This window comes from Mesocricetus auratus, unplaced genomic scaffold, assembly GCF_017639785.1.
Source record: "Mesocricetus auratus isolate SY011 unplaced genomic scaffold, BCM_Maur_2.0 Super-Scaffold_100676, whole genome shotgun sequence".
Lineage (NCBI taxonomy): Eukaryota > Metazoa > Chordata > Mammalia > Rodentia > Cricetidae > Mesocricetus > Mesocricetus auratus.
In genome coordinates this window covers 104,133,797-104,152,664 of record NW_024429266.1, presented here as the reverse complement: position 1 = coordinate 104,152,664, position 18,868 = coordinate 104,133,797, and the positions used below count along the sequence as shown (strand labels likewise).

At 39.8% G+C, this 18,868-nt stretch overlaps 2 protein-coding genes across 7 annotated transcripts in view; both read left to right on the top strand.

Moving 5' to 3' along the window:
* LOC101833795 (zinc finger protein OZF) overlaps positions 1-9,779 on the top strand; it is a 29,439-nt gene extending 19,660 nt beyond the window's left edge. For all 6 annotated transcript variants that reach the window (XM_040738020.1, XM_040738023.1, XM_040738019.1 and 3 more), the window contains 3 exons: positions 3,080-3,206; positions 3,413-3,473; positions 4,027-9,779. In XM_040738020.1, coding sequence (XP_040593954.1) covers positions 3,080-3,206; positions 3,413-3,473; positions 4,027-5,605 — 1,767 coding nt within the window. In that variant the 3' untranslated portion in view covers positions 5,606-9,779. The remainder of the gene's footprint in view (positions 1-3,079; positions 3,207-3,412; positions 3,474-4,026) is intronic.
* Positions 1-18,868, top strand: part of LOC101834311 (zinc finger protein 665-like) — a 135,354-nt gene that overhangs the window by 18,942 nt on the left and 97,544 nt on the right. The gene's annotated exons all lie outside the window — the stretch shown is intronic.

The following is an 18,868-nucleotide window of genomic DNA, read 5'->3' as shown; positions in this document are numbered from 1 at the left end:
ATGTTTCTTTTAGAAATGTGGGTGTCCTTGTATTTGTGGCATAAATGTTCAGAATTCATCCTGATAGATTTTCCTGTGATGAATATGAACTTTCTTTCTTCATCTCTTTTGATTAATTTGAAGTCTATTTTGGTAGATATTAGGGAAGCTACACCAACTTGTTTCTTAGGCCCATTTGATTGATATATCTTTTCCCAACCCTTTACTCTGAGGTAATATCTGTCTTTGAAGTTGAGTTGTATTTCTTTATGCAGCAGAAGGATGGATCCTGTTTTTGTATACATTCTGTGAGCCTGTGTCTTTTTATAGGTGAATTGAGTCCATTTATATTAAGAGACATTAATGACTAATGGTTGTTACTTTTTGGTTTTGGTGGTGGTGGTGTAGTGTGTGTGTGTGTTTCCCTTCTTTAGGATTTGCTGGTGTAGGATTATCTATTGCCTGTGTTTTCGTGGATGCAGCTAACTTTCTTTGGTTGGAATTTTCCTTTTCGTAGTTTCTGTAGGGCTGGGTTTGTGGAAACGTATTGTTTAAATCTGGGTTTGTCATGGAATATCTTGTTTTCTCCATCTGTGTTGATTGAAAGTAGTCTGGGCTAGCATCCATGGTCTTTTGGTATCTGCAAAATGTCTGTCCAGAACATTCTGTCTTTCCAAGTCTTAATTGAGAATTTGGGTGTAATTCCTGTAGGTCTTCCTTCCTATGTTACTTGGCCTTTATTCCTTTGACGTTCTTAGTATTCTTTTATTATTCTGTATGTTTAGTGTTCTGATTATTATGTATCAGCGGGACTTTTTCTTTTTGTTCCAGTTTATTTGGTGTTCTGTAAGCTTCTTGTATCTTCACAGGCATGTCCTTCATTAGGCTGGGAAAGTTTTCATCTGGGATTTTGTTGAATGTATTTTCTGAGTTGTTGAGCTGGTTTTATTCTCCTTCTATTCCTGTTATTCTTAGGTTTGGTCTTTTCATGGTGTCCCAGATTTCCTGGATGCTTTATATTGACACTTTTTTTCATTTCCTCTTTTAGAGCCTCTTTCATCTTCATAAAGATCATTTTCTTCTGTTTCATCGATGTTGGGATGGTTAGATTTTACTGTTGTAGAATCACTAGGTTCTGGTGGTGCCACATTGCTCTTTATATGTTTGAACATATCTTGCACTGCTGTCTACTCATCTGGGTTTGGGGTAACTACAGGTACAGGTGTTAATTCTTTTTCAAATCAGTACACAGGTGCTGCCTGTGTCTTAGGGGACCAGTCTTTCTCCAATCAGTGCAGGTGGTGTCCATGCCTCTGGGTGCTCCTGCTCACCAGGAGCTGGGGAGTGACGGGTGGGGTGGTACCAGATGGGCCTTAGGATCTAATCTAGGGCCTACAAACAGGGGATCTCCAACCAGTAGACACTGAAAAAATAGTAATGGGATTAAAATGTTCCTTCAACTAAATTATAGATATCATTAAACAGATAAGTCTTACAAAGAAAAGGAAGTGTTTTATGTGGCACTATTCCTAAATTTTTCTAGAGCTCCTTTGAATCGGTTGGGACCTTCATGTGTCATCGTAGAGAGACTTTTCTGTTTGTTTGCTTGTTTTTCTTTCTTTGTGATAGGATCTTATGGGGCAAAAGTAGACCTTGAAGTCCCAATTCTTGTGCTTCCACTTCCCAGTTGGTGAGGTCAGAGATATCATTCAGGTCTCCATGCCCTCTGAAAAAGACCTTTCTCTAAAAATTTCATTTTAGGGAGACCTCTGTCTTTAACCTAAACCTCAATGTTTTATTTTCAGAGCTATATATAATTATATAGGGATATGATGGTTGTAACTAGACAAGCAAGAACTGTTCCTTTGATCCTATGGATTCTTGCTGGTGGACAGTGAAATCCTGTTTTCTTCAGATATAGACTTTCCTGGTGCATTCTAAGGATCTGCCTCCTCTGAGATAAACATGTCTTGTGCTGTTAATAACAATAAGAAACTGAAGCCATGTTGTGCATAAACAGTCTCTAAGGGCTAGAAAGATGGCTCAGTAGAAAATGTGCATGTGAAATTTACAGAAGACAGAGTTCAGTTCTCACACCCTGGTTGCCATTTCTGTTGCCTATGTATGAAATCAATACCTATTCCAGATTTGTGGGCTTTCATAACTCTAGAACTTGCGTCCCATATGGTTTTCTCTACTTTCTCCTAGAATATTCTTTTATGATTGCTTTTGTGTTCTTGTTTCTTAAGGCAGTGTGCCCTCAATTTTCCTATGTCCTCAAGAATGACATTCAGTTTCTGGTCCTAGTCCTACTACATCCACCTCTCGTGTTCTGTGATTACAGGCGTCCTAATCCTTGTACACTACATGGAACAGAAATTAAACTGAGAGATTTCTGCATGCTAGGCAAGCATGCTCCCAACTGAGATATATCTTCAGTCCCTTTGTCCTTTTTGTTTTATTACGGTAATAATTTTGCTATATATGAATTTTTCCTACTTACATGCCTGTGTAGTATGTGTGCCTGGTGTCCATGGAACCAGAGTCAGATCCCCTACAGAATTGGAGTGCATGTTTTAACTCTATTGAGGAATTTTGAGTGAAACTCTGTGTGATTTCTATGTGTTTGTTTTTTGTTAGTTTGAGACAGAGTCTCATTATGTATCATTGGCTGTCTGGAATTCTCTACATAGACCAGGCTGACTTGGAAATCACAGAGTATCACCTGCCTTGGTTCCCTGAGGTTTGGGATTAAAGGTGGGCCCCACCACACCCGTGTTGTCTATCCCTTTTTAAGTTAATAATTTTGATGAAATTTGCTGATGTTATTGTATTGTTCTGTTTGAATGTCTCTCTGGATTTATTACTAGGCATTTCTTCTGCAGTTCCCTGTTCTCTTTTGTGGGCACACATATGGAGAGCATGGTTATCCTTTGTGTTTCTGTTTAAAGTCTGTTGGCAACTGCCTTTGGTATTTTATTACCCATGTGATAGACTATAACTAAAACAATGAATTAGGTAAATATATTTTCAATGAAGTGTACTTTTGCAATGCAGTCAGTCTCACCATTTCTCTTATGTACACTATGGGATACTTTAGGATGCAGTGACCTATGAGGATGTGCATGTGAACTTCACTCATGAAGAATGGGCTTTGCTGGATCCTTCCCAGAGGAGTCTCTACAAAGATGTGATGCTGGAAACCTATTGGAACCTCACTTCTATAGGTAGGAATGTGAACTTTCTCTCAGTTTTCAACTTAAGATGACAAGCTTTTCTTGGAGATTATTGCTCTTCTGTGATTTTGAATGGGAAGGAGAAAGAATCTAGTGAGTAAATCAGGCATTGTTCAAAGATTCACAAAAGATGCTAATTTCAGTTGTGCCTGATTTCCAGTAATATATCTCATACACTTTCTGGTGCTGTATTTTAGGGTACGAGTGGGACGATCAAGGTATTGAAGAGCATTGTCAAAGTTCTGGAAGACACGGAAGGTAATTGCATGTGCAAGCAGGTATATATGGACCTTGGAAGAAATGTTAGTGTTCCCTGAACTTTTAAAGAATAGCAACAATGTAAATTAGCACAGGTTTGTGATGATTATTACAGTATCACAGCACCAAGTAGTCCAAGTTCAGGTAGCTGATCACCGTTTGGAAAGCATTCCTTTAAGGTAAGATAAGGAAAAAGTGCCATAAGAGATGTCATAATTTTAATCATATTGTGATTATGTGTGGCTGTATTGTAGATTTGTCCATCCACTTGTTGTCATGCTATGCAATCATCATATAAGATATACACATTGATAAGGGGATTATACTATTCTAGGATCTTTAATAAGAAAATTTTCAATATCAAAGCCAGTGTTCCTCATATGCTTGTAATGAGTGACTTACCATAGTTTAGTGAGAGGAGCACTTTATGAGAGACAAGGAATTTATAGAGGTGTAGAAACATGAATCCATATACCACATCGTTGAGGCACAAAATGTTAGACTGTGTGAATGCAGTGTGAAAACCTTTTATATGATATCCTTCCTTTGATAGGCATATCAACTGTCTCTGTGGATACAAGCCATGTGAGCATCAGGGATATGGAAAGAAGCAGTCTACCTCTGTTTCTCCTGGAACAATTGGAAGATATGATGTGGTCACTACTATGAGAAAACATGATGACTGTGATACAAGTTTCCACTCTCACTTTGGAGAAAAACCTTATGAGAACAAGGATGACAGAAATTCACTTGTCTGTACTAGTTCACTTTGCACAGGTAGTGTGACTCACAGTATAAGAAAATGTTATTTGAGCAATCACTGTGCTAAAACTCTGAGTTCTTCCAGTTCTTTTCAAAGACATGAAAAAACTCATGTGGAAAGAGGAAGTGAAAAATGTGAGCTTTGTACTAAAGAGTTTAACCATCACAGGTATCTTCAAACACACAAAACAACCATTAATGAAGAGAATTTCTATGAATGTAAAGCAATTAGATATGATTCCTCTTTACACCAAAGAACTCATTTGGAAGAAAAGCCCTGTGAATATAATCAAAGTGATGAAGTCTCTGCATATCCCAGTCTTCATCAAGTACACAGATCTTATTCTGTAGTGAAAACCTGTGAATATCAGCAATATGATAAAACCTTTGCAAGTCCCAGTTATCTTCAAATATGTAAAAGAAGTCATAATGGAGAGAAACCCTATGGATGTAATCAATGTGGTAAAGCCTTTGCTGAGAAGAGTAATCTTCACCGGCATGAAAAGAGTCATACTGGAGAGAAACGCTATGGATGTAATTATTGTGGTAAAGCCTTTGCACACAAGTATAAGCTTCTCATTCATGAAAGAATTCATAATGGAGAGAAACCGTATGAATGTAGTCAATGTGGTAAAGCCTTTGTAGAGAAGTGCAATCTTCTTAGTCATGAAAGAAGTCATACTGGAGAGAAACCCTATGAATGTAATCTATGTGGGAAAGCCTTTGCACAAAAGAGTTCTCTTCACAATCATGAAAGAATTCATACTGGAGAGAAACCCTATGAATGTAATCAATGTAGTAAAGCCTTTACACAGAAGGGTAATCTTCGAAGTCATGAAAGGATTCATACTGGAGAGAAACCCTATGAATGTACTCAGTGTGGTAAAACGTTTGCACAGAAGAGTAATCTGCTCAGTCATGACAGAAGACAAACTTGCAAGAAACATTCTGAATATAATCAAAGTGCTAAATCCTTTGAACAGAAGAATAATCTTATCATTCATGAAAGAAGTCATGAAACTGAGAAACCCTATGAATGCAATCTATGTGGTAAAGCCTTTGCAAGGAAGAGTCATCTTCACAGTCATGAAAGAATTCATACTGGAGAGAAACCCTATGTATGTAATCAATGTGGTAAAGCCTTTGCACACAATAGTCATCTTCACAGTCATGAAAGAATTCATACTGGGGAGAAACCCTATGAATGTAACCAATGTGATAAAGCATTTTCACGTAAAAGTCATCTTCACAGGCATGAAAGAATTCATACTAGAGAGAAGCCCTGTGGATATAATCAATGTGCTAGAGACTTTGCATTTAACAGTCACCTTCAAATAAAAGAAACCTCATACTGGAGACAAGTCCTGTGAATGCAATAATTGTGGTAAAGACTTTGTACAGAACTGTTATCTTCACAGGCAAGAAAGAAATCAGCTTGATGAAAACCTTATGAAGGTAATCAGTGTGATAGAGCCTTTGCACATTGAAGTATCCTTCAAAATTATGAAAACTTTCAAACTGATGAAAATCCCCATGAAACTAATAAATGAGGCCAGGCCTTAGGATCCAAATACATTTTCCCCCCAGAGTTATCTCACTGCTGCTTTGGTAAGATTAGTACAACCATTGCATCTGTAAAATGTTGTCTGTTTTTCAAGTTGTAAACATATTATATTGCAAGAATAATAGATATGCATGATAATTTGAATAATAAATGTATTTGCAATAGAAAATGGTATTTATCTGTCATCCCATTATTTTTGGATCATGGTATTTGATTCTGAGGTTAAATACTTCTTCTAATCATATTCTCATAAACACAAATGAGTGGCAGAGAATTTTATCAGTGAGGAAATGTGATCGCCAGAGCTTGCCATGAATGTACCTCCGCCATGTTTGAAAGCCAAATTGGGTGGAGCCAACTGCCAATGATACCATTTTGATCCTAGTCAAGCCCACTTACAAAATGTAAAACATTGATCAGTGATTACAAATTTGCAATAAAGACAGATTCAGACCAAAAGAAACCTCTAAATGTGTCACAGTATGTTTAGAAATTCTCTGTAGGCTTAAGACATTGGGTACAGACCACTATTAAAAGAAATAAATAGTTAAAAAAAATAAAGTCTTAAAGGAGAAAGTAAAAGTAATATAAAAGAAAAAAGCCAAATAAACATGGCAAATACACAGGGAGTCTTGATTGTGCGTATTATTGTGTTGGTTTTGAATTTTTTAATGGCTCCTGGGGAAGAGACAGCTGCTGGGAGACATGGGATTAGAAGAGATACTGATAAAAGATACCAACCTAAATATTTTTTAAAAACCTTATCTTTGAAACACAAGTCAAAAAATATGTTTGCAAAATGTAAATTAAAAGATGCATTGCTTTGGAGAAGCAGTTTTGCCTAAACAAGAGGCTGTGGATTTGCTTGGGGTTAAGATGGACCAGCTTTGATCAAGGGAGACCTTCTGAACCTTGACAGATGATGTCTATCAACACGGGTTACCACTGATCCTCTCACCACTTGTTCATTATCTCAAAATTTTATTAGGGACCCTAAAGATACTTCATCCACAGACAGGAGGAAGCAATTTGGAGAAAATGACATCCACATTCCAAGAGTTGGGGTTTATGGATGGTCTTCAGTTATTTGGTGGATAATGGATGTTTGTTATATTTAGGGGAATATAATATGTGAAGATCATTATTTATCTCAGATATTTTGCATTGGCAGGAATTTTTTATATTGATACAAATTTAAGACTATTGTCCTCATACTGCATATCTGTTCCTATTTTTGCTTAAGATATTACCTATACAGCTCATACCTATACAGCTTGTTTAATTACACAATATGAAGTTTTCATCCTTAAAAGCTAGTCAGCATAATGAAGAATTGCAAGCTAATAGTCACTCATGTCTATCAAACTTATAGTCATGTTAGTTTTCAAGGTAATACAAAGATATATTTCACATGAGTAATCTTCAAACACTTCAAAGACCTACAGAATATGGCATTTAAAATGTTTTAAGAACTTAGACTTTTCTCAGCCATGAGACACGACTGCTCCTGGGAGAATGATGTGTATCGAAGCTCCTTTGGGAATTTGCTTTCAAGATGGCAGGGCTAGCCATTTGAACAAGAAACTGCTCTTGCCTGGACTGTTTGACTGTATGTTGTATAAACTGAACATATAGGATACATAAAAAAAAATGACTACTGAACTTGGCAAAACAAGATGGGACAGTACTTCAGGGTTCCTGCTTCATGGAAGAGTCTGCCGAAAATTCTTCAGGACATAGAGAAAAATGACTGACAAACTGTCAATATAGGTAGGACAGCTTCTGCTTTGCTGGGAAATCTGCCAGATACTGTAGGCCTGTAGACTGAAGATGGATGCCTCAGTGTTACAGAACAACTTTGGATGACCATCCAGGCAGCCAGATATCTTTTGTCAATTTTAGAATTTTGAAAGTTGCTTACAATTCACTTGTCTGTTTCTCGTGTAATATTGAATCTTCTATGGTCTTTGATGGAGTTGAAGACTTAGTTATAATTATAGTTTTCCTTAGTTATGACCAAAGATAATTAGATATAAAACTTGAGGCTTGCAAAGATAGAATAGAGTATTTTTAATTTTTTCAAATACAAATAGACTAAATATTGTAACTGTATCCTTCCTTTTTGATTAGACAGAAAGGGGGAAATTATGTGGTATGTCCCTCTGTATGCTGGTAATATGTTTTATTGCTGTTGGTTAATAAAGAAACTAATTTGGCCAGTAGACAGGCAGAATAGAGCCAGATGGGAAATGCAAGCAGAGATACAGAGAGAATAAATAAGTGTAGAGTCGGGGAGATGCCAGCCACCAAGAAAGCAAGGTGTTTAAAACATAAGGTACCATCACAGGCACATGGCAATACATAGATATATAAAGATGAGTTGATTTAGTTGTATAGACTAGTTAATAATCAGCTTGAGCTAAAAGGCTAAACAGTATATAATTAGTATTAATCCTCTGAGTGGCTGTTTTAAAAGTGGCTGCAGACTGGGTGGGATGAAAAGCCTCTAATTACAGGAGCTACTAGTGCAGGTGTGGGTGGAACCCAGTATAGGTTGGAGTACGGGGTCTGGGCATCCTGCCAAACCACAAAAGCCAACTACAGAGTCAGCTGGTGGACCTGGCATCCAGGCATAAGAGGATAGAAGAGTTCTTCCACGTGAGTGGCTCCTGCCATTAGGCTCTCCTTAAGGTATATTTGCCCCATGACCCTGTGTATCTGTCTGCATATCTGTCCACACACAAAGGCAAGAAAAGGTGGTTGGATTCCCTGGAACTTTGACATTCAAGATGTACGCTGCCATGTGGGGCTGGAAACTGAACTGTGGTTTTTTGTTTTTGTTTTTAATATATTTGCCAGAGTCCAGCTCCAATGGGGTTCAGGTCTCAAAGAGGAGGTATAAAGTCGATGAAGGAAGGAGATTGACAGGATCTGAGGGTGAATTAAAATAGCTGCTGGTTTATTCTCAAAGACCTATACCTTTTATTCTCTACAATTGCACAATAGTTTAGCCATATGATTCTAGGATGAACGTGGCCATCAACCCCATCGTAGCATTTTTACTAAGGCAAAAAGCAGTAAGTTCAAGTATCTAAATGCCTATCTTGATGTGAGCCCGTTGTTTCTACCCAGTGTGCTTTCATCCTTGTGACCAGGTGTCACCAGTTCTCTCTGTTCTTGGTGTAATGGGAGACACAATGTGGATTCTTGTGTGGGAGTCGGCAGAGTTATCACAGTATATGGTTCTATGGTGATGGAGATTTTTCCCAAAGAATTACTTTGTTTAAAGAGACTGTCATTTTATATATCCTTATTCTCCACTGAAGCCCACACAAAATTTCCTGAAGGAAAAGGTATAAGGAAACTCCCATAACACATAGTGAGAACTATTAAAAATGAAATTAAAAAATGCTGGAGGATTGTGGTCTGCAATGTTAAAATACTGGAACTTAGTGAAGCAGCAATGTTCTCTGTGTGCTCCACACCAGGCACTGAACTGTGGAACCATCTCAAGATTGTTTTTATCTCTTTCTTAAGGTTTAGTTCATTATTCTTGTCTTTGTGCATGCACATGCAGAGTGTAATTTGGAATCAGATGACAGCCTATGTGATGCAGTCCTCTCCTCCTACCATGTGGATTGTAAGAACCAAACCATATCCATCAGTCTTGGTTGCAAGTCTTGGTCTATTTTTTGTTAGTCATTGCTTTTGATGTTTTCTTTTTGAAACAGGCTCATAAAGCTCAGGCTGACCTATGTAATCATGAGGTTTCTGCCTTCACATCATAATAATTCTGGATGACAGGTTTCAATACCTCTCTTTGCAGAGGCCTGGCGAATGCTGAGCTATTTCTGTACTGAATGAGACCATTATGAACTGAAAACATTGATGTAGATGACATTTTGATACACTTGTCGACACTGAGACTTCATCTCAAAATCAGACAAAAACTGCAAAGAAATAAAAATTTTTGTTAAATATATTGTGTATATCTGTTTTGAGACAGTTCTCTCACTTGCCTAGACTGATTTAGAACCTACATTGTAGCCTTTGAACTGCCCCTTGGCCTTAGCCACCTAAGTACCAGGAGAACAGGCCTGGACTACCAAGGGAGGAAGCCAAACACACTGCTAGTAGCCAGAGATCCATGGCAAGGTCAGAATTTCCCTAGGTTCAAGTCAGAATTCAGAACTTTCCTTGAGGTGGAATGCAGACAGTTCTGCATGGAAGGATGGGAAGAGGCCCATGATCCAATTGTCTTTGGGGTCCAAACGTCTTGAGAATCTTATATGGGCTAGGGCAGTAGATGCAAAATGAGACATTGTTTATGCAGAGAGGGAGCACATAGCCAGGGTCAACCTGGCCATGGACAAGCTGCAGCTTCATTGGCTTCATAAGGAGCCCAAGAAGCTCGCAAGAGCCAGGTGTGGTGGCAACACCTTTAATCCCAGCACTCGGGAGGCAAAGGCAGGCTGCTCTACAGACAGGCTCCAGACTTACACAGAGAAACCCTGTTTTGAAAAAAAGGAGGAGGAGGAAGAAGCAGCAATATCAGCATGTCTGGACCAGAGCTGTGCCCAGGAGTCCCTGGAGAAGGACAAGGAAAATGTCAAAAAGGAGGGCTTCCTCCTACTCACTGTTGTGGCCCACTGAAATTACACAAAACTGAAGAACCTCTCAGATGCCAAGGTATTATAAAAGCCTCCCACTTCTCACAGGCAAAGAGAAGGAAGGAAGAGAGTCTCAGTGCAAGTCTGGTTACTGATACTCCAACTGGTTATTGTAACCGTGATAACCAGTGTAGTATGTTTACATCATTCTTAATAATAGCTGTACAGATGGGCAGCTTGTCAGATCCAGCCTGGGAAACTTGCCTCAACAACACGTCCCTCCTTCAGCCACCTATGTCCACTGAAGCTGGAGTACTGATTCAGGTGGAATAGTGTGGTATGGGTGTGTCTTGCTATAGATGCAAGTGATGCAGGCCCAGGTCTGTTGAGAACACAGACCAGCTCTGCGCATGCTGAAGCCTCAGGGGCCTTCTTCCCTAGCCTGCAGTTTGATGAGTGGGACTCAGTGCACTGGGAGACCAGCCAGGACCTTACCAATGGTATGCAGCTGACCTCATCACACCATGGCTGCCCACACTCTTCCCCTCTGATTCCCATCACTCTCTAATACCTGATATTTTACAACTTCCAATATGATACCTACATCAGTCTTCCACCCAGAAGTATAAGCCCACTCTGAATGGGAAACATAACCAGTATGTAACACTGGGTGATAACAGGGATTGGAAAAGTAGAGTCAGAAGATAATTTGAGCTTCTAGTCCTAAAACTCAGTTATGCCAGTAAACAGGAAACCAGGCAATGTTGTGGCTCAGTGGTAAATACCCTGCACAGAAAACCCCAATGAAGATCTGGGGCATTTCTTAGGGGTAAAGCCTCTGCCTAGAATTCCCAATGAAGCACTTGGTGCATGGCTTAGTCCTATAGATATCTTTCATATTTCTATGTATTTCTGGCTGGTTTGTCTATTGTGACATAAAGGAAATGTGGAGGTGTTTTTAATTTACTATATTTTATTTCATCTGCATGTGTGTTTTGCTTCAGTGTATGTTTGGTGCTCGTAGAAGAGAGAAGAGTGCATTAGATTCCCTGCAACAGTATGTAAGCATTATTATGTACCCACAATGTAGTGCTTGGGATAAAATTCATGTCTTCTAGTGGAAGAGTAAGGAAACTTCACTACTGAGTCATCTCTCCAGTCCTGAACTTGACAGATTATCAAAATTTTTTGTGTCTACATGTTGCTAGAGTTTCTTGTCCTGCCAGGTCTTGCTGCTTCAGCCCCAGATGAACACACCAGAATGCTGTATTAACTATAAATCTGTTGATGAACACACCAGAGTGCTGTATTAACTATAAATCTGTTGATGAACACACCAGAATGCTGTATTAACTATAAATCTGTTGATGAATACACCAGAGTGCTGTATTAACTATAAATCTGTTGATGAACACACCAGAGTGCTCTATTAACTATAAATCTGTTGATGAACACACCAGAGTGCTGTATTAACTATAAATCTGTTGGCCTGATGGCTAGAGCTTCCCACTGACCAGCTCTGTCCCAATTATTTACCCAGTTCCACCATCCAAGCATTTCCATGTGGTCCATTCTCACCAGAGAAGGGTCCGGACCTATCACTCCCCCATCTGCCACATGGCATCTGCTGGTGGCGCCTCTCTCTGCCTTTTCCAGAATTCTCCTCTTGTCTCCTAGTTCCACTTATCTTCCTGCCTCTATTGTTCAAACTTTTATTCATCAACCAATAAGAGAAACATATACACAGAAAGACATTCCCCATCATCAAAATTTTGTGTCTATATTCAGATCTACACACTGAAAACTCAGTATTAAGAGAGTTGAGGTTTGCTTAAAAATTTGTGCTTGGGATCTCGGGATGATTCTAGGTTGCTTGTTGGATTTGGTCAGCTTGATACAACTAGAGTTAGATTGATTTCCAGGGATCTCTGTTGCATCAATTTGTAAAAAAAAAAAAAAAAAAAAAAAAAAAAAGAGGTCACTTTTCCATGAACTTTTTAGGCTTGTGTAGCAGCAGGAAGTTCTAGCTTCTGATAGACTCAACCTGAAACTGCTATTGACAGGCATATTTATTGATTGCTACACAATCAATGGGTGGGGTTTTTTGGGGGGGTTAAACATTTTGTCATTGCTGCTTTAGTTCTGATTGTGTACCGTTTTGGGGAACCCAGTAATCCAAGAACTTCAGATGTGCCAGAAGTGTCTTTTGACCAACAACATGCAAAGGACATAGTGTCACTTTAGAAAAACAATTCTACAAGTCATGGAAAGCAATCATTGTTTTCTACAATGATTTCTTCACAGTCAAAGCACTTCTGGGAAACAACTATTCACTCTAATCTTTATCCTAGATGCAGGGACTCTCCTAAATTCTAAATTCCTACAACAGAAAATGTCTTGGGACATTTTCTCTGAATTATTTATCCAGAGATGAATTTGTGTCTGGATTATTTCTCATTTGTCCAGTAGTCTTCAAATTCCTTAGTTGGATGCCCTCATTTTCTGCATAAGACAAAAACAATATCCTGCTTCAACCCTAACTTCAGAGAGTTTCGTTTTGGGAATGTTATACCTGATCAAATGAAAGGCATTTGTTAGTCTTTTTTTTTTCATTTGTTAGTCTTATGTGTTAGTTTATAGTGTTTGAACTATTGCCTCACCTACTGTAATTGCCTCTCCTGTTCACATCTAATCTTGAGAGTATTTGTAGCTTTTCTTCTCCTGTGGAAACAAAAGCAAAACCTCTTTGCAATGTAACACATATCCTAGTTTCATTCTGAGGTCAACACATCTTTAAAATATACAGGCAGATTTAATTCAGCAGTGTTTTTATACCATCTAATGTCTCTCTACAACTGTCATTCCTTTCTAATTCGCACTTAAAACTTAAAGTTAAAAAATTGTGCAGTCTATCTCTGGAGGTTTTATTATCTCTTGCTCTTTAGGTAAGCATATCTCTTAGAGTGTGATTCTATCTTTATGTAACTGCTTGCCCTGTAGGATTGTGTGGTGTGCCCAGAATATGCTTTATGTTATGATATGAAAAACTCTGTTTCATATTACTAGAGGAATATGCTGGAGTCATGTCAGGGCTAATTTGTACAGGTGTCTCCATGATGACCATAACTTCCAATAAATGTGTAATTACAGAGTCATCCTTTTCAGAACTCAAAGCAGGTGTCAATTGATATCCTGAATATATACCTGTGGTATTGTGCATGTATTTTAATTTTCCAAATTCGGCAAAATGAAACACATCTATTTGCCAAATTTCATTTCATAGAGTGTCCTTTGGGTTACTTTATGCAGGTATTGGAGTTTGGTTATACCAAGAACAAGTAGGACAGACCCTTATAATTTCCTTGGCTTGTTGCCAAGTGACAGAAAATCTTTTTTTTTAAACCCTTGCTGTTAACATGGTGCTTCTTATGAAATTCTGAGGCTTCAAGCACATTTCCTACCAGTAGCTGATGAACTTCATCGTTACCTTGTGCTAGAAGGGCTACTGGAGCCATATGGGATGTGATATGTGTTATAGACAAGGGATGATTTCTATTTGTAACTGAATAAAAACCAAAGTTAGCCAGGCGTTGGTGGCACACGCCTTTAATTGCAGCACTCAGGAGGCAGAGGCAGGCAGATCTCTGTGAGTTTGAGGCCAGCGTGGTCTACAGGTGAGTTCCAGTACAGTCTCTAAAAAATACAGAGAAACCCTGTCTCGAAAAACAAAACAAAAAAAAACAAAGTTAATTCAAAACCATCTGGAATAAGTTCAGCAGTCTCAGTATGTAAAACTGTTCTTTCTGCATATTCAGAGTCAGTAACTCTATTAACAGGGTCTGGAAAATATAAAAATACCATTAGATTAGCATGTAATTCTGGCTTTTGAGCATAATCATAAGGGCCTTGAGCTACTTAAATTTCCTGACTTATAACTTGCATTTTCTGATTTTTTTTGCACCAGTATAGAATGTAAGGGCTCCAGTCATTGATGTTTCCCTGTACAATGTGAGAAAGGATCCAATTAGTTCTCTTTATAAACCACACTTAAACTCTTAGAAGAGAAAGTGGGAGATATTCTTCAACAAATTGATACAGGAGACAGCTTCCTGAACATAACACCAGTAGCACAGACACTGAGATCGACAATTAACAAATGGGACTTCATGAAACTAAGAAGCTTCTGTAAGGCAAAGGACACAGGCAACAAGACAAAAAAGCAGCCCACAGATTGGGAAAAGATCTTCACTAACCCCACATCTGACAGAGGGCTGATCTCCAAAATATAAAAACAACTCAAGAAGCAAGTCTCCAAAACACCAAAGGATGCAATTAAAAAGTGGGGTATAAAACTAGAGAATTCTCAATAGGGGAGTCTAAAATGGCTGAGAGTCACTTGAGAAAGTGCTCAACATCCTAATTAATAGTATCTTCTCTTTGTATTTTTTCAAGAGCAATTTGTAATCCCCAACAAGGCAAAATGTTCTTAACTTCTTCATACATGTTCTCTGGTATATCTGCATCTGAATCAACTTATTAGGTATCATCTATGTAATGGTAAATTATAGATTGAGGAAACTGATTGCTGTACAAAATATTGACACAAGGTAGGACTCTATAACATTCCTTGTGCAAGAATTTTCCACTGATATCTTCTAATAGGCAGGGAAATATTGTAAGTAGTCACTGTGAAGGCAAATATTTCTCTAATCTATTCTTGCAAAGGTACAGAAAAAAAATCTTTTAAATCAATCACTATAACAGACCCCCATTTAGCTAATAGAGAAGGCAAGGGAATTCCAGACTGTAAAGAGCCCATTGGTTGAATCACCTTATCAATAGCTCTTTGATCCATTACTATTCTCCATATTCCAGATTTGTTTTAATGACAAATATCAGAATTACAATGACTTGTCAGCTCTTTGGTATGTTGAGCATTTAGCTGCTCCTATACCAACTGTTCTAAGGCCTGTAATTTTTCTGATGTAGGCTACTGTTCCACCCAGACAGGTTTGTCAGTTTACCATGTTAAAGGTAGGGCTGTTGGGAACTGAAAGATGGGTTGCTGTTGTGCTCTGTTTATGTACAACCCAGATGGTTGTTGACTGTTCTAATTAATCTGGGTAGTCCAGTGCTGTAACAAATCATGCCCACATAAATTCATTGCTACTTTAGACACATATGGCTTCAATTCTCCATCCTGTCGTTCTGGCCTTATACATTTGACATGTCTCATGCTTTGTTTTACCTGAGATAAAGTTCAGATCACTAAAAGGTGAACCTCCTGAAGAGGCCAACTTGAATGCCAAAGTTTTGGTGCAATTATTGTTTCATCTTCCCATGTGTCTGCCAAACTCTCAATTAAAATGTCATTTATTTGTATTTTTAACTTTGGTCTTTGATCATTTATAGAAGTTCATCAAAATATTTGCTTCGTGGTTTCTCATGAAAAAATTTTAAATCTTCTAAAGTTGTTCTGTCATTCAGAGTAGTAGTCTTTTAATTGTTCTGTGGAGGATTTTTCCCAATACTAATAAGGAATGACTGAACCAAATTTGATATGGGGGCCTACAAGAGGCCCCCGGTGATATTTCCTGATGGCAAAGGGTTACCTTGCCAGTCCGTTGTTGATCTACATTCATTAGTCTATTGTTGAACTTTGTCACACCTTCTGCATATTCAAGAATGCTGAGGCCTTATGTTGGATTCTCTCTAGAAAAAATATTGCTTCTAGGAACACCTTGCCTACAGTCCCTTTTCAGATGACCTGCTTTACCACAATTAAGACATCTAACCTTTTGAGCTTTCTTAAAATTTTTAGAAGTCACTTCTCCTACCCAAGTATTATCATAAGTGTGAGATTCAATAGATGTTATTTCTAATCCATTCATCTGTGGGTACAAATCTCATACTTTAAGGCCTGATCACCCTCTTACATTCTAAATTAGCATTTTATTTTCAAAACCACAGATTCAATTAATATGCATCTAACTCCTGGATCTGACATTCTATTTACAGCTAAAGTCAATATTTGTAAAAAAAAAAAAAAAAAAGTCAGTGAAGGCTTCTTTGGGCCTAGTGTAATTTTACTAGATAGATCAATCTTCTTTCCTGATTCTTCAATCTCGTCCCAAGCATTCAAAGCTTCTGTATGGCATAGGACCAAGGTATGATCTGTCTTTCCACCTCAGCATCATGGCCCTCACCAAGGATTTGATCTTGGAAAATTTTACAACATCTAACCCTACCTCATTGTTCAGTGGCCCTTGCTTTGTCTCTCCACCATGTTCTCCACTGGAACTGAGGACCTGCTTTCAACACTGATGTATCTAACTCTTTTCAGTCTTTAAGGAATAATTGTTTTTCCAAGTGGCCCATGAATTTAACATCTGCTTCACAAAAGGTGAATGCATACCATATGAAACTATTGCTTCCTTAAATCTTTTCAAATCTAACATTTCTATAGGATTCTAGTTTACTTCTCAATAGCCTTTGTCATAAATTAAGGTTTGTTTTCTAATAACCTTGGGGCACTCCTCTTCAGCTTCATAAAGCCATGGTGTGATAACTTCTGCTCTAAACCCCTCTGCTTGTGTGTGAGTTTTTCTTGTTTCCGTTAATCTATCTTTCTAAGGATTTTATCTTATCAGGTTTTCATATTTGGCCCTGGTATCAACCAACGTTTGGGGAAATAAAACAAGACTTGCCAAACTAGTAATGATTATCAATGACATTATGTAAATACCAGCTAAGTTAAGTATGCCTTTATTTAATTGTTCCATTTTCAACCCATCCATCGTGGAATCATACAGAGACCTACCTCCCTTCATTGTAATATTGTTTCCCATTTTAACATGAGGAAAACCACCCTCATTTTTTTTTAACTAATTCCTCCACTATAGAATTCCCAGTTGTCTCACCAAATCTGCTGACAATGGCAGTGAGCATGAGAGTGGCTGTCACTGCAGACATAGCACAATTGTACAGAGAACAGCTGGAGCTGCTCACACATAGCTATGGGCTGAGTGTGTGTGGAAGTTTTAACAACAGGAGAAGCTTTAGTGGTTGTGGAGGTGCTAGCCTAGTGTGGCAGCAGCCCAAGAAGAGGGTCCAGGGCAACCCAACATCCACGGGCAGAAGCCCTATGGAGCCAGCCTCTTGGAAGACAGACACGTGGATATGTGGAGGAAGCATGTGTGGGAGAGACTGCGCCAGGGCTTGAGTGAGCATCTTGAAGGAGTCAAGGAATGAGGTTCTTCAGTCTGAGAGGATGGTGTCATCAGTGCCATGCCACTGTCAGCTCAGTCTGAGACAGCCTGTGTTCCTCTATACAGTGTGGCTTAATTAGCTTTCCACTGCCTTCCCATTCTCCCCTACAGAGAGTGTATCAGAGCCGTCCTTCTCAATGAACTTTCTTAGCATGATCAGCTTATGCATGACCTAACCCTCATCACCTCTCTGTCAGTACCAAAATGTCTGGTGTTTGGTGTCACAGATGGAGCTGGTTTAAACTTCTGATGTCCTGCCTCCACTAATGCTGGCTTGATATACCAGTGCCACCACAGAAGGCTGGGGGAGTGTTCCGGCAGCCGAGAGAAGTGTGAACAATCCTAGGTGAGCCTTACCGACATTTCTGGTGTCTGGTAAATGTCAATCAGGGTGTTTAAAGTTGACGTGGATGGACTGGGCGTCATCTCAGGGAATCATTCCCTAGACACTAAGTAATGAATTATCTGTGTATGCTAGAGACACTGCGAATGGAATAAGAAACAAATAAAAAAGCAAAGGCATGGCTGGATCCTGGCTTAGGCACCAGATTTAAAAAGAAAAGAACTTAAACAGGAAAGGACAGGACGGCTCATGGAAAGGGAGAGGCACAGGTGGACAGACAGGGACATTTGGGAGAGTGCAGAGCCTGGGCCGGCGTCTGCCCGGCCTGAGACCCCGGCCCTGAGCGCAGGGGAAGCGTGCGAGGAGCTCACTCAGCGGGAAAGCGCAGGACGACTTTGCGGTCAGCCCCGCGCTCTGTGAGATCCACGCCCGCCCTGCGGGTCCAGGAAGCTCTGCCCTGGGCGAAGTCGGGGCCGGGAACCCAGGCTCTGCACCCTTCACTCTCGGTCCCTGAGGGAGCTGCGCCCGTCACTCAGGCCACACCGGCCAATCAGCGCCCGCCATCGCACCGTCAGTCAGAGCGGGGCGGGCACTTCCGGTCCGCCATGCCGCAGTTCGCCCGCCCTGGACCCGGGGAGCCGCTCGCGTTCCGTGGGCCGCGCTGTGAGCCGCCGCCGGGAGCTGTGAGGAGCGCGGGGCGAGCGCGGAGCCGCCATGGTGAGCGAGGGCCGCCGTGCGCACGCGGGGAGGGGCCGCGGAGCCGCTGCGGGGCCTCCCGGGCCTGCGGTCACGTGAGCCCCGCCGTCCCCGCCGCCGCCGCCGGTCCCGAGGCCTCTGATCGTCTTCGT